This window comes from Canis lupus, chromosome 14 (assembly GCF_003254725.2).
Source record: "Canis lupus dingo isolate Sandy chromosome 14, ASM325472v2, whole genome shotgun sequence".
Lineage (NCBI taxonomy): Eukaryota > Metazoa > Chordata > Mammalia > Carnivora > Canidae > Canis > Canis lupus.
This window is the reverse complement of record NC_064256.1, coordinates 60,155,074-60,177,712: the sequence shown is the minus strand read 5'-3', so window position 1 is coordinate 60,177,712 and position 22,639 is coordinate 60,155,074. Positions and strand designations below refer to the sequence as shown.

Below are 22,639 nucleotides of genomic sequence, written 5' to 3'. Positions count from 1 at the left end.
TGGTGATGGGACAGTGTGGAGGCTGCAAAACCTTACCTTGGGGGCCCAGGGAGCTGGTCCCGTAGCTTCTCTGCCAGCAACATGGTTTAACCATTCGCGACAACTGATACCCTGTTGCGGAGTGCAGCTCCTCCCGTTACCCTTAACTCGTTGGACACTGGCTAGCAAACCGGCAGCTACAAGGTGTTTGCACCATTCAGGAGCGTTCACTAGAATGTACGCTGCAGGTTCATTGTGGAGTTTGGCTCAGGAGTGTGATTGAACGTGACCTCGCAAAAGACGTGGGTAAAGTGAAAGCTCTTGGGAAGACTCAAGAAATCCAAAGAAGTGTAAAATACAGTACTTTTATGGAACTAGAACTAGGATCCAGTGAGTTAAAGGGTGGTATTCATGGTTAGTTGCTTCTGGAGCCAATGTATTAAAAAGCCAAGCTGTACTTTTTTCAGTTGTCTCCTGGGTCAGGTTTCCTAATTCTCAGTGATAGTTTTGTTAGTGGCAGGTGTTTTGTTACTCTTCCATCTGTACTCTTCATTAAAACCCTCAGCCCAGGTACGACTCATTCTGGGTCTGTGGAGGGACTTTTGAGGTTTTAAAAGATTAAATAAAACATTAAAAGAAGTACAAAATAAAGCAAATGTTTAATACATTGTCATTTAAGTCACCATGGCTGGGCAGCCCAGGTGGCTCAGCGGTTTAGCGATGCCTTTGGCCCAGGGCGTGACCGCGGGGTCCTGGGATCGAGTCCCATGGCAGGCTCCCCGCACGAGCCTGCATCTCCCTATGCCTCTCTCTGTCTCTCTTTGTCTCTCTCTCTCTCTCTCTCTCATGAATAAATATATAAAAAAATAATTAAATAGAATAAAATAAATCACCATAGCTTTAGAAAGTAGGTGATTCCTTTGAAGTTAAAGGGTTTTTTGTTTTGTTTTGATTTCTAAAATTTCTAAAAATCTTGAATTTGGTACTTAAAATTTTATGTATCATGTTAAAGCATTATTTAAAGCTAGCTAGAAATATAGTACTTAAAGCATAAAACAGTAGCCAGACTTGTATTCCAAGTTACATAAAGAAGCAACACTGATGTTAAGCATTTTACATTCCATATTAAAAAAAAAAAAGAAAGAAAGAAAGAAAGGAAAAAACAAGCCTTTTGACAGGTAATTTTGAAGATTAGACTTTAAATGGCAAGCAAATTTTTAGCATTTTAGGTGGGTTACACAGACTGTTACCCACAGTCTGGGTTCTTTAGTGCATGACCACATGAACATAATTAACGTAGAGATCTTTAGAGATGAATCTTTTTTTAAATTATTTTAAAAACGTATATTGAAGTATATAATCAAGATAATGTCCATTAGAATAAAAGAGATAATATCTAAAACTACATTTAGAGGCATCTCCACTTTCTCAGGTTCTTGTTCATTTACATATTCATTCAATGAATCTGTATTCTTAGTGGGAAAGAAACAACCTAAGGGAGAGAAAGAGAGAACCAAGTGAGGCTGGGACACAGAGGCCGAGACAGGAAAGCCCTCGGGTCGTCCACAGCAGAGGAGCGTAGGGCCAGGATCAGCGCAGGCCCTGAATCAGCCAGGTGCCTTCACTGTGCAGCAACAGAGCACATCTCCAGCCCCCAATGAAAGGGTTCTCGGAAGTCACAAAGGAAGAGAGGAGGATGGTTCCCTGACAGCTGGGTTTGGTTTGTTGGGAGACCAGCACGCTCGGCAGGCCGGAGCCAGGTACTCTACATCAGCCCCGTAGGGCATGTTATTGTTGTCTCTGATGGAAAATCAGACTGAGGCGTGTAAGAGTGCAAGTGATGTCCTGAGGTCATGTCAGAGCTGAGTTGGAAAGAGTAATTGAGGGGGAATCAAAGTGGGACTTCCGCTTTGCAATGGGGGACTCCCGTTAAACCTGCTTATATCCCTTCCCTTCCATTTTAAGCACCTTAATATGATTATCTGCAGAGAGCCATTTTCTGGCCCAATTATCAAAAATATGCCCCCTTCAATACCATTCTCTTTTACTCTGTTTTCTTTTTCTTCAAAAACAATTCACACTGAAAGTTGCTTTAGATACGTCCTTATTTGTGGAGGCTTCTCCCTTCTGTGTGAGATTGATATTATTTTTCTAATTTTTTTTTTCTGACTCTGATGCTGGGGACATTGTTGTAATGCTCAGGACCTAGAAATATTCATTGTAGGTCCTCAATATTTGTTGAATGAATGAATGAATGAATGAATGAGGGAAAATACCCATAAACAAGGGAAGATAATGAAAATCATAAATATACATGAAACTAAAGTCAGTTATTCACTATTCTGACTAGTGAACAATGAAAGACCAGCTCCCAGATCTCTCAAAGATATCAAAGGACCAACTATATCTTTATAAAAGACCAGATTATAGTCAGATTAGTCTTAAAACTGTTTTGCTAATATGTCCCTTAAAATAAGTTTGTACAACTAACAGGTCATTGTAAACTTTGTTGGTGGTGGGTTTTTGTTTTTGTTTTTTTGAGAGAGAGCGAGCGAGCAAGGGGCGGGAGGTAGGGGCAGGCAGGCAGAAGGAGGAGACAGAGAATCTTAAGCAGGCTCCATGCCCAGCACAGAGCTCAACGCAGGGCTCGATCTCAGGACTCTGAGATCATGACCTGAGCCAAAATCAAGAGCCAGATGCTTAACCAAGCCACCCAGGTGCCCCAGGTCATTGTAAACTTTCCATTGTAAATTTAAGTAGTTGCCCATGGATGCAGGTCCTAAAATAAAACCATTAATCAATCAATTGTAAGCACAGATCTAAATGCCACTAAATAGGATCTAAATGCAGCTACCTGTAACCATTGAAAATTGTATTTTATTAGCTTTTTGTCCTTGAGTTCTTATTTCCCTGGCTCTTCTCCAAATGGGATTCTATTCTTAGGAAATAAGATCATGATTCAGAATCCTCTTTGAGTACTCTATCATGTTTCTCTGCAACTAAAAAGAAGTACATAAAGTTGGAATTAAAAAAAAAAAATCCTATGAAGTCCTAACTGCCAATACCTAAGGATATGACCTTAGTTGGGAATTCTGTTCTACCTAGAATGAGGTCATACTAGGAAAGCATGGGCACCTGATTCAGTAGGACTGTATCCTTCTAAAGAAGAAGGTGTTTGGGAGCAGTCGTGCACACAGGGAGAACACCACGTGAAGATAAAGACCAAGACCGAGACGATGCTTCCACCAGCCAAGACATGCCCAAAAATGGTAGCACCACTGGGTGTGATGGGAGACACCAGGGATGGATCCTCCTCACAGCCCCCAGAAGGAACCAACCTTGATTTTAAACTCGTAGCTTCCAGAACGGGGGGGGGGGGCGGCAAGGGGGCGGCAAATTTCTGTGTACGCCACATAGATCAAGAAACAAGCTTAGGCAGAGGACAGAGGTACCTTTTTATGTAACATAAAAAGTCACATAGGAAAGACAGCCCCTTTACCTAAAAGTGGCTTTGTCATTATGTCTTTTTATGCTCAACACCCAGATTTATTTCCCCTTCTCCCTCCATTTGAGCAAACCAGGTTAGTTAAACGACCTTGCTTGAATAAAAATGACGGCGAAAAGGAAAAAACAGACTCATAGAAACAAAAGGCTTCACATTAAAAGTTCTTTTATATTGATGTACATTTGCAGTTATGAGTAGCAGACAACTGATAAAAGCATATAAATAAGTGACAAAATTTTAAAAACAATTATTAAACGTAAAAAGTAAGTTTTATTGGCAAATGCCTCTCTTCATGAACTGGCTGTAGCTTCCCTTCCCAGTTTTTCTGTAAATGAGTATTTTTCTAAAATGAGAAAGAGTTTCAGACTGATTCCTTGTTTATAGCATTACGGAGAGAGGTGAGCATGGATAAGCCTGGCTCCCCTCGGAGCTGGGTGGAAACCGTCTTGTCACAGCACTGCTCACTTTCTCAACCGAGGTTTGGTCGTGTGTGTGGTTTTTCTAGGCTCCTAAGTTAGATGCCCCCAAACATGTAGTGAAATAGCATAAAAAAAATGTTTTTGAAATTCTATCATCTTCTAACTAGTTCCTTCTAGAATTTTGCCAAAAGCAAAAAATGTAAAAACCATCTAATAGTCAAATGCTTGGTTTTGCCTCCAGCCGTACAGAACCCCTCCCAGTGCACGGGGAAAACTCCTGTCCAAGCCTCACTCCATCAGTAACTGCTAGAAAATACAAGGTTAGGAGAGCTGTTCATTTCTACTTCCTCTCCAGCTCGAGACTGAAGAGGTATATCCTGTCAGTGCTCTAGTGGGAGATGAAGGGGGATCAACGAGGATTTTCTGTCGTTCAGCAGAGTCAGACCTTGAAAGATCAGTGTTGGTTCGAGGATAGACAAGAGGAGAGGTGGTGGGGCTTGGGGAGGAGGAGTAATGGAGACCCGCGAAGGGATTAGCTCATTAATGCCCATCTCGCTTCTTTTATAACAAAGGTGGACTCTACTGAATACGGTTGGTGAAAATGATGAAAATGAGAGTTGGCTGAGAGAGCTGACAAATAAGGCAGTAAAACCAAACCCGAACTGAGGTCCACATTTTAGGCAGTGACGTACAGGAGCAGCACTACACGGGATGAAGTCAGTAGCAGAAGACAAGAGAAGCTCTGAAAGTCTGAAAACCCTACCCACAGTGAAATATGAAGGAAAGAAAGAAAATGCCCAATAAGACAGAAAATCTGCTTATCTAAGTGGAGAGAGAAGAGAACACAGATAGAAGTAGTAATAAAAGCAAGAATGAAAGTAAAAAATAAAAGGGAACATTTTCTGATATTTAGAAAAAATTAGTCGGCAGATAAGCCGACTTCCACATTTCAGGAAATTCAGTGGGAAGAATCTTCAAACATTTCTTCTAAAATATTTTTTTCGATTAAAAATAAGTGTGTTGGGGCACCGGCTCAGGGGGTTCCGTGTCCTCCTCGGGCTCAGGTCTTGATCCTGGGGTCCTGGGATGGAGCCGCCCCCGACCCCCTGCTCGGAGGGGAGCCTGCTTCTCCCTCTCCTCTGACCCTCCCTCCACTTGTGCTCACTCTCTTGCTTTTGCTTGTTCTCGCTCTCAAAGTCTTATAAAATGTGTTACCTCCTACATCTTAGCACTCTACTACAGAAGTCAGTAGGGCTAGATCTACAGAGAATTGATGGGAAATTGTGTGACTTGAGAATTTAGTATGCATCTAAGATCTGTAGGTCACCTTCCTGAAAATATTTAAAGGGGAGCTCTTCTGGTATTTGAGATGAATGAATATAGTTTCTCAGAAATATGAAATTCAAAATATAAAAGAATTAAAGAGTAATGATAAAATTGAGCTAAATCTGTTGCTGTTCTAAAATATCTTGAGTCAAACGTACACATGAAAAATTATTCCCAAACAAGTTATAGACATATGAAGTAATTTTTTCTTTAAGATTTATTTTAGAGGGCGGGAGGGGAGGGGGCAGAGGGAAGGAGAATCCCAAGCAGACACCCCACTGAGCACAGAGCTCGACACTGGGCCCCATCTCAGGACCCTGAGGTCATGACCTGAGCCAAGATCAACAGTCAGATACTCAACTGACTGAACCACCCAGGTGCCCCATGAAGTAATTACAACAAAACGTGAAACCTAATTTCCATGTTTTGTCAAAGTTAATGGAGTGTTAAAAACAGGCTATACTTCTCAAGTTATATAAGAAACAGTAAAAAAATGATTTTTTTCCATTGGAGAAAATATGGGGTTAGCGCTCTCCTTGAAAAGTCTTAAGTACGTAGTATAGAATAAACATGGGATGTTGAGAAAACTTGAGTAAACCTAAAACAAAAGACAGCAATACATATTTTCTCACTACATATGTATTAAATGGATGTATTAGGAGTCGGATTCTCAGAATGGGATTAAACAAATCCATATGTCTGGTGATTTTAAGAGATATGCCACAAACAGCAAGAGTATGGAGGGAAAGTAGCATGACAATACTCAGACCAAGGAAAATTGAAGAGGGGTAGTAAACACATCAAAGGATTATAATTTAATATTAATTGAAGATATAATCAACAGTTACTAAAACATTTAGTTTGACTTTATACTAAACTTTAGTATAACTTTATGAACTTTTAGTATACCAAACTTTAGTATACGACTTTAGACTAAAACATTGAGTATGAATTTACTATAAGCATACAGTAATAAAACTATTACTGTAAAAATTACTATAAATGATCTATTGGATATGTGTCTGAGAGAAATAAAGGGATAATGCCTCAAATTACTTGCTGTTCAATTCACTTTTCTTTCTCTCCCAAAGTAGTCTTAATAGTCTTTGATTATAGATTCTTGCAGATAACTATATATCTTATAGCTATCTTATTTAATAACTTTGCCAGAAAGTGAGAGGTAATTGGCTTATTTGGGAAAGCAGTGTAAGTTTCAGAATGTGAATCATAAAATAACGTGGCATAGTAAAAGGAATACCTAACTAGGTTTGAGGAGACTTCTGTTCCTAGACGTACGTGATCATTTCCTCCTGGGTGACCTTGGGAAAGTCCGTTTCCTCCTCTGTGAGTTCTGGAGTTGAGATCATGACCTCAAGGGCCCCGAACCCTGATCCCTCAGTATCAGTATGTTCTAGAGAATAATCTTGTTTTCTTTCCATTGAAGCTTAGCTGTAAGTAACTCTCTGTGATTTCATGAGACTTGAGTCCTTTATATATCATAGTTTCCAGTTTCCCAACGTATTCTCTTAAGATCCTCACCACAAGTAACAATATTGTATTCATTAATTTTTACCGATTAAGTTAAGACAGTACCTTCAGAAAGTAAACCTGTAACGTGGAATCCAATACTGTCTATACTAGTACGTAATGTGTGTCTTAAGTATATGTAAGAATGAAATTAGACAGTTCATTAAGTTCCATTATAATTCCAAAACTGCTTATCATTTTTTCCTGATCAGTTTTCAATTTATAATACTTTCTAATGTCTTGGCTTTACCTTTTTCTCAAAGTAAAAACACAAAATATAGCAAGATCTCATTTATGTGAATCACGTGTTTTTGCGAAAGTGGGAATTTCTTTTTAATACAATGACTCCCTAATTACTTGCTTCCCAGTTAATTTTTGATTCGTTATTTCATTTTGTTTTTTTCTTAAAGTATCTCAGCATTGTAATGGGTTTCTTATGACTGTAATCACATCACAGCTACCAGTATACCTGAAAGAGTAAGACCTGGGTCCTCCATGGGTCCATCACATTCTGGATGCTTAAAATGGTCAGTTGGATAAAGGAATGAATTTAGTCTCATGTTTATTGTTTCCTGAACATTTTAGTTGGAGTGTTTGACATTTTTAAAAATCAAATACTATTTGTAAGTGGAGGAAGATTCATTAAAGGGTACAAGTTGGCAAACCTGGGAGTGCTAGACTGTTGGTATTATTTTTAAACTAGGAAAGTATGTGATCTGTACTATCAGGTAGATTTCCAAATGTGACTGAATATTTTATTGAATTGAGATAAATTTAATTTCATGGAGAAAATAAAAGGCGGGGACTATATGCCAGATACTGTGAGAGCCAGTGAGTCAAAAGCAAAGAGACAGCATACTAGTAAATGTAGTTAGAAATGTGTAAAGGGGACAATGTGTAAGGGTCCTGGAAAGAGGAGTAGGGTTTACCAGATTAGGAAATATGAATCATGCGATTTTAAAGGTGAAGGTGATATATTCCTGCTTGGGAGTTCAGGTGGAGAAATGAATAAAAGTAGGTGAGTTTTGTCGCAAAGCCTGTCTGGAGTACCAAACGCCGTGGTAGCTATAAATTCCAACTAATATTTGCGGGAGATTTTTGCAAGCCATGCAGGGAAGGCAGACCTTTCTGTGCTAGTCATCTCTCTCCCAGCAGATTCCAGATTATTCGTGTGGTGACGAGTAAGGAGACTTTCATTCAGCCAAGATTTTTAAGATTCTTCCAAATGAAAGAATGGAACAGGACACTTAGGAATTATTGGCTCAATATATTTTCTATTTTGTCAATAATTGGTGACAAAAGTATTACTTAGTCCCCTGAAGTCTAATAATTATAGTTTAATTATAAGACAAATCTGAACGTATTTTGGTTTCCTGTACTAACCACGTCATAGATTTTTTTTTTTCCTGGAATGTAGTGAAATGGGAAAATGAAAAGTTTTTCTCATATATATGGAAGTTAGACGTGTTATTCAGAATCTCCACAATAAAAGGAAAATTTAAATTAAAATAAATTAATTAAATTAAATTAGCCAAAGGATTTGAATTGGTGGTCTTGGCTAGCCCTAAAGATAATGCTAAGAATTCTTTTGTGGAAAACACCTAGAAATGCTGGGCAAGTTCTAGTGCACATCTTAACTGCAGAGCTGAACTGCAAGCAGGAAAACCTCAGGGACTAGCTAGGGAGGCTTGTGAGTGGACGTTGTCGCCTGTTGGGGCTGGAGTGGAGTATGCGGGGACAAGAGGTGTTGATGTTGGTATGTAGGGATTGTATTGTCCACTCAGAGAAAGAAAACATACCCTGAGGCATTCTCAAAGTGGGAATTTGGGTAAGAGATAGTCTCATGAAGAACTTGAAAGAATAAAGAACTTAAAAGAGCTAGATCTTGTGAAATGTGGACTAGAAAACAACCTGCCCCCAAGCTAGTAAATTAATATTTGACCTTAGGCTCTGGATATGGAGTAAAAATGACTCCTGAGAGTTTGTGACTATTAGACTGTACTCAGAGAATGTTGAAGTTCTAATTTATTTCATAACAAATATAAAGGAAATGCCCAAGTTAAGAAATTAACACAAAAAGTACTTCTGGATCGGTGATATATCTGAGGCATCTGACATTTTTTTTTTAAATTGTTTTTGGAGAGATGAACCTTTTACATAGGTTTTGTAAAACATCTACAGATGAAATGGTGCTGGATATGAGCTCGTGGTTAAAAATTAGAAAACAATAAACCAATTATTTACGCAACTAAGAATTTCAGTAATAATTGTCATATATGTAAACTGTGAAATAATTGCATTTATGGTGATGAAATTTATAAACTGGTTCAAAAGTATAAGAACAAAAGAGAGAACATAACACTATGAAAAATGAACAAGAGGGTTTGGAATGGGGCTATGTAGAGCTACTAGTAAAAAATTGAAACAGTCATTGAATTTACACCCTTATTGGACAGGTTAGAGTAGGTTAGACACATCTAAAGAGAAAATTAGTGATGTAATTAATGATAGACCATTATAATCTTAAGAAATTAGTACTCAGCATAGAGAAATGAAAAAACATAAGAGCTTAAAATAGGGAAGAGAGAATATAAAGTTCCAAGATACTTCTGACAGAATTTTGTTTTGTTTTGTTTTTAAGATTTAATTTACTTATTCATGAGAGACACACACAGAGAGAGAGACAGAGACACAGGCAGAGGGAGAAGCAGGCTCCATGCAGGGAGCCCCGTGTGGGACTTGATCGCTGGTCCCCAGGATCAGGCCCTGGGCTGAAGGCGGAGCTAAACTGCTGAGCCACTCGGGCTGCCCATTTCTGACAGAATTTGAAGAAAGAATAAAGGGAAAATGAGGTAGAGTCAACATTTGGAAAGATAATGAACAAGATTCTAAAATTGATAAAAGTCATGAATTCTAAGATACAAGAAATACTACAACTATCAATCAGGATAACATTAAAACTCCCCAAAATTTCGCAGTAAAACTAAGGATAACAGGGGCACCTGAGTAGCTTAGTTGATAGAGCACAGGATTCTTGATCTTGTGTTGTAATTTCAAGCCTGACATCAGGAGTAAAGTTTACTTAAAATTTTTTAAAATTAAAGATTAAAACAGGATAACAAAGATAAAGAGAACATTTAAAAGAAACCAGAGAGAAAAGGCAAATTAACTACAAGGGGACCACACGTGGACTTTCATCGAACTTGGTAACATGGATATATAAGCTTCTGGCAGTGGCATGATGTCCTCAAAGTGCTGAATGATGACTAGCCTGAAATGCCATATATACTGAATACATACTAATATACCAATATACTGATACCATATATACTAAACAGTCATTCATAAGGGAGAATTAAAGACTGATTTTAAAATAAACACTGACTCAAAAAGCTTTTACTAAAGAAGGAAATTGAACTCAATGATGGAGTGTGATTCAAGAAACAGTAGTGGCCAAAAATCGGTAAAGACAAGGGCTGCTATAAATATTGACTGTATGAGAAAACATATTTTGATACTTCCTTTTACTATATGTTAACACACCAAATATTACTCAAACAAGGTAGAACTAACGAAAATGAGCCCTGATTTATAAGATGGGAGGTGACGATACTAGAGCACTCAAAGGTCCCCGTATTCAGGACAGAAGAGTTAAAAACAGGATTTGAGAGAGCAATCACTAAAAATAAAAACAGAACATATAGTTTCTGCACTATTGGAAAAAAGGGGAGATTTTGTTAATGTTTAATAGAGACAGAGAATAAGAGGGAAAATAAGTGTGTTAATGAGCACAGGACGATAATAGAAATGATTGCAAATATATCACCAAAAGTAACAAATATAACTTGCCTATTAAAAGGCTAGATTCTTGGAGATTTAAAAATCCAACTGTATATTGTTAATAAAAATTTAAAATAGAACACAGTGTCAATGAGAATAAAAAGATGAAAACAATTTCAGGCACATACTAACCAAAAAAGGGTTGTATTGCTTTGTGAACATCCAACAAAATAAAACTTCAAGGCAAAAAAAAAAAAAAAAAAAAAAACACCTTTTGGGAATTAAAAACAACTTACACAGATATAAATGAAATTATATACCATACCTCTCGGTAACTGACACCTCAGAAATATTAGAAAACCATATAGAATATTTTACTAATATCAAATTAGCAAACCTGATAAAATGGACATAATCACTGAACAATAACCATAGAAGATGCATTCTTTTTAAACTTTCTTTTAACAATTGGCCATGTGCTAGGCAGTAGGGCAGGTCTCCATACCAAGATTTGAATCATTCGAGTCACAGTGGAATTACTTTAAAACTCGGTAAGAAAAGTGCAACTGCAGATACAAATTTAGAAGCGCACTTGTAAATAGCTCGTGTGTAGAAAAGAACTAACAAATGTAAGAAATACTTAGAACCGAAATATTTCGAAAATGCTCTATATAATTTGTGAGATGAAGCAAAGGCAAACTTAGAATAAACCTGAATATACGTGCGTCTAGGTTTGTCAGCCCTATATAATAACACCTGAAAATGAGTAAGGTAGTAGGTGAATTAAAACGTTCGTGAAAGAATAAAGTTACCGCCCCCCTTCAAAAAAAAGGAAGACAGAAATAATAAGGATAGGAAAAAATGAAAACAGACTAACAAAATGCAAGGATACTCTGCAAGAGCTCAGAAAAGGAAATAAGTCTTTGGCAAAACCGATTTAGGAAAAAGGATTTGGATGACTGATAGGTTAGAAACCGAGCCGACTTGTTTAATAAAGAAACCCACAGAAAAAGAAATCCCAAGTGGCTAATGAAAATACGAGGAGACGCTCAGCGATATGAGTGCCGAGAATCAAACCTCAGGTGGCAGGGAGTTCCACCAAAATGGGTCAAGGGTCAGCAGGCTCAAGTGTGGGCTCCGGGTAGCGCCCAGGCCCGGGGGTGGGGGTGGCTTCGCGCATCCGCCCCCCCTCCCCCCCCCCCAGCGTGACCCGCGGCAGCCGCCCGGACCCGTCAGTGGGCTGGACTCCGGAGCCGCGAGGGTGTGAAGACGCGGCCGCGACGGCGGGTAGGACGGGCGCGCACGTCGGGCCGTGGGCACAGGCGTCTCGCGTTACTCAGCGGCCAGACCTGGGGGCAGGTGGGGAGGGCGTCCGGCCGCTGGGCAGGGGACGAGGGACGCGGCTGGGGACCCCGAGCTGCAGCCCCGCAGCGGTCAGACCCGGGGGGAGCCCGGCGTCGCGGGTAGAAGCAGCGGGGCTCGGAGCCTCCAGCGTGTCGGGCGCGGCCCGGGCCCGCCTGCCTCGAGGGGGCTGCGGCTCCCGGGATTCGAACTCCGTGGCTCTCCCCGCGGAGCTGGCGTTGAGGCAGCGTGAGGCACCCGCGGGCCCGGGACGGAACCCGGGACGGAACCCGGGACGCTACAGGCGACCTGCTCGGAAGGGAACGGGCAACGCTCAGCGGGGGGGGACCGCGTGGGGGGCCGCGTGCGGGGACGGGACGGGACGGGAGGTCGAGCCGGTAACTGCAGCAAAGCCTCCCCGACGCCCACGTGCCCCCCAGTGGTGGTTCGGGGCGCCCGGCTTTTGTGTTCAGCTCGGGGTGACCTTAGGGGGAGGCCGCCCCGCGTCAGGCTGCGCGCTCCGGGGGGTCCTCTCGGTCTGCTCCCGCCCCGCCCCTCCTCCCCGCTCGCTTGCTCGCTCTCAGGTCTTTCAAAAAGGAAAAAGCTATGATGGAACAAGGCAGGATGATCAGTGTCGGCATCACCTTTAGTATATGACAGTACTTTTGTTTACGCTTGAAATACTAAATGTATTAAAATGGTGATAGCTGTACTCTTTTTCCCTCATTAAAATGTAATTCAGGGGCGCCCGGCGGCTCAGTGGGTAGAGCCTGTGGCTCTCGTCGGGGCTGTGAGCTGGAGCCCCATGTTCAGTGTAAAGATCACTTCAAACAGATTTTAAACATAGTTTTTATTTTTTGAAAAACTCAAAACGCTAAAAAAAAAATGAAATCACCCACAATTGCACCTCCTGATAATTACTATGAATATTTTAGTCTGTATCCTATTCATACGTATGTGTAGTGTCAACCAAAAAGAGCACACTCTACATGTTTGTTTTTCGCCCGCTTTTTACGCTGTATTATCTTAGAAGTTATAGTCCCACATCCGGAGAAAAACACGTCCGTCTTTGTGTTTGGACGGCCGAGCAGCGAGCGCTCTGGGGGCACCGGAGGGTACTCACCGAGCCACTGTTGGTTTCTCCGCTTTTTGCTTATGCTCCGTGCTGCGCTCAACACACCACACGTGCATCTTTGAATGTGTGTCCGTTTGTTTATTTGCAGTAAGTTCTTCAAAGGAGACTTGCTGGATCCAAGGGGTCCCGTAACACACAATAGGGCTTACAGGTCGGCGAGTGTCCCGCAGGACTTGGTGCCGCAGCCCTGAGGCAGTCGCCTCTGCTCTGTTCACAAGAGACCCCGAGAGAAGGGCCGAGACACGGCCGAGGGAGGAGCGTGCTCCCTGCAGGAGCCCATGTGGGACTTGATCCCGGGACCTGGGGTCAGCCCTGAGCCGCCCAGGGGGCCTGTGGTGTCCTTTAATACAGAGAATGTCTTAATTTTAACATAATCTGTGTAATTTTTTTTTTCTTTCATAATCAGCTGCCTTTTTGAGTCCTCTTTAATCTTTGTCCACTGAAAGGTATTTTTACGTTTCCTTAGTTTCATCTGTATTTCAAAGTGGAAAAGGGGCATAATTCGCATAACCCTGTTTTCCATGGATCCTGTGTTAGGAGATACTTTGCAGTTTAGCAATTAATCCACCAAACACTCTTTTCTCCGGTTAGGAAGAGCACCTCCTCTCTCCATGTAGGGGAACTTCTCAGAGCCCACCTATGGAGCCATGGGATATGCTTGGCCACAGGTGTAAGCTGTTGACCCAGATTGGGCCAGCGTTACATTTACCCCTTAGCCCTGGTGATCCGTGCAAATACAGCCTTGTGACTCCGGGGGGACCGTCAGGGAGGTGCCGGACAGCTGTTTGCAACTGTAGGTATAGGTCAGCCAGGCTGAAGCACCGGGACGTAAAGCCTGTTTCAAAAGAGAAGTAGGATGGAGAGACGATGTAGACCTGGGCGTGTTGTCACTGGCTGCCTAAGACTCCAGCCTGTGAGGCAAAGGTTATGCAGGCCACTGAATTCTCAACTTTTATTGAAATCTTTTTTTTTCTTAAGTATGCTTTAAAATGCTGTTCCATGGGCCACCTGAGTGGCTCAGTCAGTTAAGCATTGGTCTCTCTATTGCAGTTGAAGTCCTGACCTCAGGATCAAGAGACTGAGCCCCACATGGGCTTGTTGTGCCCAAGATTGCGAATCTGAGAAGCCACCAAGGAGCCGACACCGATGCAAACACACGAGGGTTTATTCACAAGCTCGAGCTTGGGTCCAAGTGCACCCGACACAGCGGAGCAGGGACTTGGACCCCAAGGCTAAGAGGCACAGCAGCTTTATAGGGGCCAGTGGCCCATGGGATTGTAACACACACAGCAAGTTGCACAGTCATGTGGGTCCACACGCAGGTGGCCGATTGAATGACGATTCACCCTATAGTGACCATTTGAACTGGCCTATCACTCTGGTCAGAATTGGCGCGCAGTTTTGGCGGGCACAAGGTGGGATTACATTTTTATGAGCCTATTTCTGGTAAGGGCGTGCCCAGCGGCTTGACTAGGGCGGGGCAGCGCTTTAAGCAATAAGCAGGTCATGTGGGGGTCATACAGGAGGTGGCGGGTGCAGAACAAAATGGGATCAGTCCTGCTCTGCTTGTCCAGGGGTAGGGGAGTTTTGTTAAATTTCCTGGGTCCCACAGGGCTCTGCACTGAGCATGGAGCCTGCTTAAGATGCTCGCTCGCTTGCTCGCTCTCTCCCCCTTCCCCCACCGTGCTCACACGCGTTCTCTCTCTCTCAAAAAATATAGTTCCATGATCATATAAGTTTGAGAATGCTCCAGTTGTGTCTTAAAGATTCACAAAGTAAGTTAGCCTATTAAAGGCCACGAGAAAACACGCAGAAGCCTGTTTGTATACCTGTGATTCTCAAACATATTTTTAACAAAAGCGCTTTTTTATGGTACTTCTATTAATATCTCATAGAATGTTGACCAACAGAAGGTTGGTTTGGGAAACTGGTTTGGGAAACGCTGGGCCAGAGGCATGGAAGGCCTGACTGCAAGCTGACAGATGAAAGGTGCTTTAATCTCTGAGCTAGGTTTTGAAAAATGCTAACATTTAATAATTTATAAGCAAATCATGTGATTTTTAAATTTTGACAGAGTCTTCTAATAAAAGTTAAAGAAATGTAATGCAAGCAATCTGCAAACCTTTTCTTGTGCAGGTTAGCCAATACACATTTGCTATGTGTAGCTACAGAGAAAAAAAGTCTGAACCTCAAGAACTAATGCAACTTGAAGGATACACTGTGGATTATACAGATCCCCACCCAGGTAATTCCACATTACATCACTTTCTCTGCTTTGTATTGATGAAATCCTCATAAATATCCTGTTCTGTGTTTCAAACCCATGAATGAACAGGGAGCATGTTTCACTTATGTACCTGGACAAGACTTCATGAGTGTATCTTTCTGAGGGCTACTTGGCTTTAGCCATCACTCCTCATTTCTGGTATCTTTTGGACAAGGATGCGATATGTAAAAGTTACTGTAATGGAAAAATCATGTGAGAAATATCAGCAATGCTTCTATAACTTCTTGACAGGAAAGCAAAAAGGTACAAGAGATAGAAAAAGGGAAAGAAGAGGCAAATGAAATTTTACATATTTGACCCATTTTTTCCCCAATCTCACATTCTTATAATTCTCTCCATACCTCCATATTAATCCCAGGTATATGCTAGACAGTGGCTATCTAACATTGGCAAGGGAATGAAGTAATGAATATGTGGAGATTAGGAAAATTAATGAAGCAATATTAAGAAATACAGAGATTTAATAAATACAGAGATCACAGTAACTGGTCACAGAAAAATACAAAATACCTTCTTTGTGAAAAAATTTTGCAGAGGTTAAAATGCCATACAAACACAAGTATCGTTTTTGCCCTACCTGTCTTTCTTTTCTGCTAAAATCCCATATGTTTCTCCTGCCGGTTAATAAGAAATGCACCAAAAGATCAGACTGTCTTCTCTGGCGTGAGCTTGCACACCGCGCTGTGTATTTCTATGGACTAGGTTTGTATGGCTTGCAGGATGTTACCCCTGTGTCATGAACTGTTCGTTTCCTTAAGCTATTTTTAATTTTTAAAGTGATAGGAAAATTTAAAGTTTCTCTTATTAATAGCATTGAGCTACTAATGTCAGACTGATTGTCTTCCATGTGACTGGTCAGTGAATGAGCTTGAAATCTGCCAATGACGCAAGTTTTTAATGACTTTTCTTTCTTCCTCCACAGGCCTCCAGGGTGGTCAGATGTTCTTTAATGCAGTTAAAGAGGGAGACACTGTGATATTTGCCAGTGATGATGAACAGGATAGGATATTATGGGTTCAGGCCATGTATAGGGCCACAGGCCAGTCATACAAACCCATTCCTGCGATTCAAACCCAGAAACTGAATCCTAAAGGAGGAACTCTCCATGCAGATGCTCAGCTTTGTAAGTTGTGTTGAAAAATAATTTGATTATCAATTAATAACCTTAATAAGATATAAAATTGAGACACATTTATTCAGTATCATAGTTTATATTATTAATGAATTCCTAATTGAATAAAAATCATTTGTATTAGTAGCCATAGAATCAGCTCTCTAATTTTTCACACGGACCTGGAGTAGATGTTGCCTGGGGTTTTAGTCATGAATTTGCCAAGCACTGGGGTGTATCTGTGAATCTCAAGAACTCATAAGAAAATTCTCCAAAACTTCAATAAAATTTTTCTTATTATTTTAACTTACGTGTGCTATAAAAATAGGGAAAGTATTGTGAAGTCATATAGTCTTTGATAGGACTCTGGGACACCAGAATGGTGGACCATCACTTCCTAAGGTGGTTCTTAAGCGTTCTAAAGGATAATAGGGCTGTTTCCTGTTGTAGATTGGTAAGAAAGAGTAAGTCATCAAGCCAACTTTATCTAGATACCTTAGTATTCATGTCATCCTTTGTATGCTGATTTAAATCATTAAAAAGTTATTTTTCATTTGAATCTACAAGTGATTAATAACAAATGATGGAATAATTATAGAAACATTTTCAAACCCAGCTTTAATAATCATTAAACCAGCTATAACTTGTTGCACTCCTTTGCAAAGCTTCTCTGGTCTCTTGTGTCATAAGTCAGTTCTTCTGTGACTTTAAATTCAATTTTTGGCTTCTCAGTGAAAAGGTTCTACTCTTAAGCCTCTTCTCCAGGGGGATAATGTCTTGACATGCATTATTTTGTTCTTCTGTTCATACATCAAATAACTAGTCTCTTTTCACTATTCTATCTAGGCATCTTAATAGCACATATTAAGCCAAATAATTGAAGATGGAACATGAGCTCAAGTCCAGGGCCTTTGTGTTTCAGGGTTTAAAATGTCCATCTTTCCACTTACCACAGTCCATCTTCATGTGATAGCAGAGCCCCACATGCATCGTATATGAATCTTAAAATAGTTTACTTCCATCTCTCCCTTCTGGGGCTCTGGACTACTCTTGTCCTACATTTTACTTCTATCCATGGTTATAAACCCCACAGTGTCTTGCTCTTATCATCATTGCTTTCACATTCAATGATCTTCTAGAGAAATTAAAATAATATGAGAAAATATTTGTTATAAACTTACCCACGTAGTTATCAGTTCTAGCATTCTTCAATTCTTCATTGTCTTGTAAAAATATTTCACTTCTTGAAGGATTTCTTTTGACTTATGTGCAAGTCTGGTGGTGATTAATTCTTTTGGCTTTCTTATACATGGAAAAATAATTTACCTTCATTTTGAAAAAAAAAAATTTCTTCTGGTGCTTTAAGGATTTTGCCTCATGCTCTAACACCTTTTTCTTTTAATATTGAGAAATATGCTCATTTTTTGTCTGTTCCTCGGTATATAATGTGTCTTTTTTCCTTCTGCATTAAAGATTTTCTCTTTAACACTGGTGTTGAGCAACTAGCCTATAATGTGCCTTGATGTAGTTTTCTTCATGAAATTGTTCTTGAGCTCTATTCTCAGACACAGTTAAGTTACTTGGAAACAGTTCAATCTTTTCAAATATTACTCTTAAGTTTTGTTAGATGGGACTAAACGGTGTCTAGTCTTGGGTTAATTTTCCTCGTTTCTGGACCAGGATTCTTCTTAGAGCCTGACGACCCATGAGCTTTGAGGTTTCCTACTGGCTGTTGAGAACAAGCAGTATTGCAGGCTCTGTGTGAGTGTGGGCACTGCTCCCTCTCGTCCTTTACGCTGAGTTCTTCCCTGGCCGCAGGCAGTGTCCTCACACGTGGGGGTGGTCAGTGTCCCCCCGAATATAGAAAGAGGCAGCGGGAGCAAACCGCCTTCTTGCAGGCTGGCTCCAGCCATTCCAACCTCCCTGAACTGTCCGTCCATCTTCCCCACGGGGCGAGCACACGGGTGCTCTGGGGCTTCTCAGGCCTGTGCCACAGCCTTGAAAGTTTCTCCTGCATTAACTTGAGCCTCAACTCACCTCCTTTGTTTCCCATCTCTCAGGAATCACTCTCCTGGGTTGCCTGATACTCCATGTTTTGAGAACTATTTTTTTAATGTTTTTTTGTTGTTTGTTTTTTTTTTTTCCAGAATTTTTTTGTGTGTCACATAGGAGGTAAATCTCTTCTCAGGGACTGCATCCTGACAAGAAACAGAATGATTGTTTTTTTAAGTTAGAGCGAGATTTTTCAACCTGGGCGCTAGTAACATTTTGGGCCAGATAATGCTTTGTTTCAAGGGTTGGCAGGAGGGCTGTCCTGTGGTTTAATAGGATGCTTAGCTTCATCCCTGGCTTCCACTGCTAGATGCCAGTAGCAGACCACCCCCTCCTTCCAGTCTGATAACCAAAAATATCTCCAGATAGTGCCAAATGTTCTGGGGGCCAGAGTAAAAGATGAGCTAGAAACACCCTCATTTGATAACCACTGAGTTATAGTACCTTGAAAATTATTTTTAGGATAAGATTTCCTCATTGATTTGTGTGTCAGTATTTTTTAATATCCTAAGGGCAGGAAATACCCAAGGGGTGCACTGAGGTCTTGGATACCATCCGTCTTGTGTGCTGGCAAGTGGTCAGGAACCACTGGCCTAGGACATTAAGGCCGTAACTACACGATTCAGAATTAACAAATATAAGATCTACTAATGAGCTGATTCAAAGAGCCATGTAATCTCTCTCACAAAACCTTTCTGCTATCAGATGTCAGCCTGTTGTCAGAGCGGTGTCCATTAGGCTAAGTGGAATGGGGTTTTCCTGCCCTTTGATTCACTCGTAAAAAATCCAAACTTGTTAGGTTAACGACAGCTTTCTTGTATTCCAGGCTTGTAGTAAAGTTTTCTATCACAGCAGACTGCTATTTTATGTTTCTTTAAAAAGGAAGGTGAGGAAGAAGGAAGAAAAATGTGTTTCTGCCTCATTGAATGAGAATACTGCTCCTGACCTCTCTCAGAGAAGCCATTGGACTTCTCCAGAGAGCAGTTAGCCCCTGGCGTATTGTCCTGCCTTCTGGGACCTCCACAGCATTTCTTTTTCTTCTCTTTTGATCATCTCTAGGAAGAACAACTTTTAGAGTCATTAGTAGAAAGTAAGGAAATAATATGATATTTCTGTTGATAGCTACAGAAATCAATATGCTCCTAATCCATTTAATATGCTTTTTCTTTTTTTCATTCCTTGCTGACCTATAGCTGGTAAGGGTAAGTATTTTCATGATTTTTTTTTTTTTTTTTGCTTCATTGTACTAAAACATTATATGATTTTTGAAGAAATTTCACGATCTTGTTTACAATGCCAGTCTCCTCCTTTCTAAGCAATCCCAGAATATTTAGGTTAACTTTACCGTTTATGAAACAAAAGTCTATTTTTGCCACAACAGAAAAGTAGAAACAACCTAATATCTACCATTCATGTGGGCATAAATGTAATGGCTATGAAGTTGATATGCAAAAAAAGAAAAAAAAATAGTAATGTTAAGTGGAAAAATGCTAAATTATTATGTGATATTTTAACTATGTTAAAATTTTATAAATATCGCTAAAATTATACCTAAACTATTCACAGTAGGTGAGTTTAAGTAAAGGGACTAGTTACTAATCCACTTCCTTCTGTTTTATGAATTATCTATGTTATAAAACTCTTAAAAACTAAACACATTAATTGTTTAGAGATAGAACAAAACAATTTATAAAGTCTACCTTATCTGAAGACAACCTTATTATCTGTTTTAGGATATAAATAATATGTATTTATAGATTTTTCTGATACATGAATCTACTCAACTTCCCTCTTTCTTACACTTTCAGGATATTTAGAAATTCTAAGCAAATGGTAAACTGAATGGGTAGGGTAGGGTAGGGGTCTGCTCGCTATACAAATTTTCTGCCAAACGGTGCATTGCCTTTTGCCAGACATTCTTCGGTTAAACTATCCTTTACTATGCAAAGCACCTGTTTTTCATTTTTCTCTCTTATGTATATAATGTAATACAATATGTATGTAACATAATACAACAGAGTACTATTTGACTTCTAAAAGTAAAAAAAAGTCAAAAATGAACCAGAGAAGTTACCTTCTTTTAAAGTCAAATTAAAAAAAAAAAAAATTCTTCAATCAGTATATAAACTTACATTTAAATTCTTTAGCTTATTTTCTTGATTGATCTAGTAATTACACTTCACACTTCACAGGTATATTTTACTATACATCAAATATATTATTTCAAATACATGTTGAATGTTGGTTTACTTTGCTTATGATTCTATGTATGTGTTGATTAAAATTGTCATCATGTGAAAATACTTACTTGTTATTTGCCACCATAAAGCAAGATGTGTAAATTCATACATCCGTTTTTAGTCAATTTAACAAAAACAAGCTAAGAAATTATTTGGGTCAATAATAGAGGTGTGAACAAACTCCTAATTAATGCAAGTATTGACATTTCTCTTTGGTGTTCAGCATAAAACCATGTACATAAAACAAAAAATGCCAACCAAGATAATCTAAAATTTTGAAACTTCCTGTTACTGGCTGCATGGGTGCTATCAAAAGACAAGAGGTCCTCTCTGCACCATGTTTAACTTCTTGTGAATTTTCAAGCTTAATGAGAGTTTGAGCTAAAAGGAAAATAAAATCAGATGTGGGTATGGGTAAATGCAGCTACGGGCAAACTCTTAACCACAGGATAATTTTAAACCAAGTTATTGTATTTCCGAAGGTTCATATGTTGCTTAGTTCAGGATTTTGCAGAGGAGCAGGTGAGCTCTTAGGCAGCAGCACCTTCTTCACAGTCCTTTTTGGTACTTGAGTCCCCGGCCCGGACATCTGGGTGGCCTCAGAATGCTAAGTGAATGGCCACCTCCTCTCCCGCTGTGTCCCATTTGCCTCTTCCCCACTCCCTTTTCCTCTTCTGTATTTTATTCCTAATTTTTCTCAATACAAGGAGCAGGAAAAAAAAAAAAGGCAGCATCCTTAGAATTAGTTGCAAAGGAAGAACAAACATTTCAGTTAAATTTTTGCCCATCTCACATTCGGCACTGTGACTTAGATGCCTGTCCTTGGGGCTTGGATTCTTGAGCACCCAGGGGCTGACTGTGCTCCCACCAAAAGCCCCCCTCCCACACGCCACGGGGGTCCTACTGGCTTGCTAAGAGTCCTCACGTTGTTTTGTAGGCTAGCTGTTCTCAAGCCCGAGGCAACTGTTTAAATTGGTACCGTCAGCCTACTTATTCTTTCCTCTTGACTTCCAACAGCTATTACCCTAATGAAAAATTTAAATTTTCAGGTTCCATTTGAATAAGCCTCCATAATTCCATAAATCTATAGCAAATAATAATCTTTCTCAATTTGGGTCTTATTCCATCCACTTTTACCACACCTGGTGACAGTACCACCTAAAGACGCCGGAGCATATATCCAACTGTTACCATAGAAACTCTCCACCAGTATCCTCAATTACCATGTCCCACATCTGTAGTTAGTCCATAGGTTAATCATCACAATTTATGACAGTTTTGCAGTTCATTGTTCAAGCTCATATCTTGTTGGTTTCTTCTGATAATTTTCTTAAATCATTTTGGAAAACAAACTGAACTAAGACTTGTCATGATCACTGAACATTTGATTAGTGCCATGAATAATTTTTCTTTTAAAACTAGTCACCGTAATTTTGTGTTTTAATAAACATTAATTGAAGATAATCGAGTATAACTCAGTTTTAAAGCAACTCTCCAAGCCTTGCATTTGGCTGTGTAATTGAAAGGACAATTCATTTGATCCAGATGGTATCACTTTATTTTCTAAGGGTAGATGTAGATATATTATGCCAAGAGAAAACTATATGAAAATAGTATTTTACAGAAATAAGAAACTAGGTAATATTTTAACAATAGATATTTTCCTATTTTACATTAGTTCATGAGAAGATCTTAAGGTGAAAGCTTTCTCACACAAGGAGATCAAATCCATTGCTTTTTCAAAATGTATGTCTTCATAAATTCATAGAAACTAATGAATCAATGGTGCATGGTAAAGTATATCTGCCTAAAATATTTTAAATTCTGCTTATCAGACAGACATAAAAAGAGAGATGCTTAGTCCTTACAGCCTGTGTTTTGAAGATGGGATAATCCCTAAAAATGTATTTCACTTTCATGAAATTATAGCCCCAGAG

The 22,639-nt window shown here is 39.8% G+C and overlaps 1 protein-coding gene across 15 annotated transcripts in view; it reads left to right on the top strand.

Annotated features, from left to right (window-relative positions):
* Positions 1 to 22,639, top strand: part of CADPS2 (calcium dependent secretion activator 2) — a 454,345-nt gene that overhangs the window by 303,453 nt on the left and 128,253 nt on the right. For all 15 annotated transcript variants that reach the window (XR_007402156.1, XM_025477139.3, XM_025477137.3 and 12 more), the window contains 2 exons: positions 15,149 to 15,257; positions 16,222 to 16,422. Coding sequence is in view for 14 of the 15 variants with exons in the window: in XM_025477139.3 (XP_025332924.1) it covers positions 15,149 to 15,257; positions 16,222 to 16,422 (310 nt within the window). In the remaining variant the exon portion in view is untranslated. The remainder of the gene's footprint in view (positions 1 to 15,148; positions 15,258 to 16,221; positions 16,423 to 22,639) is intronic.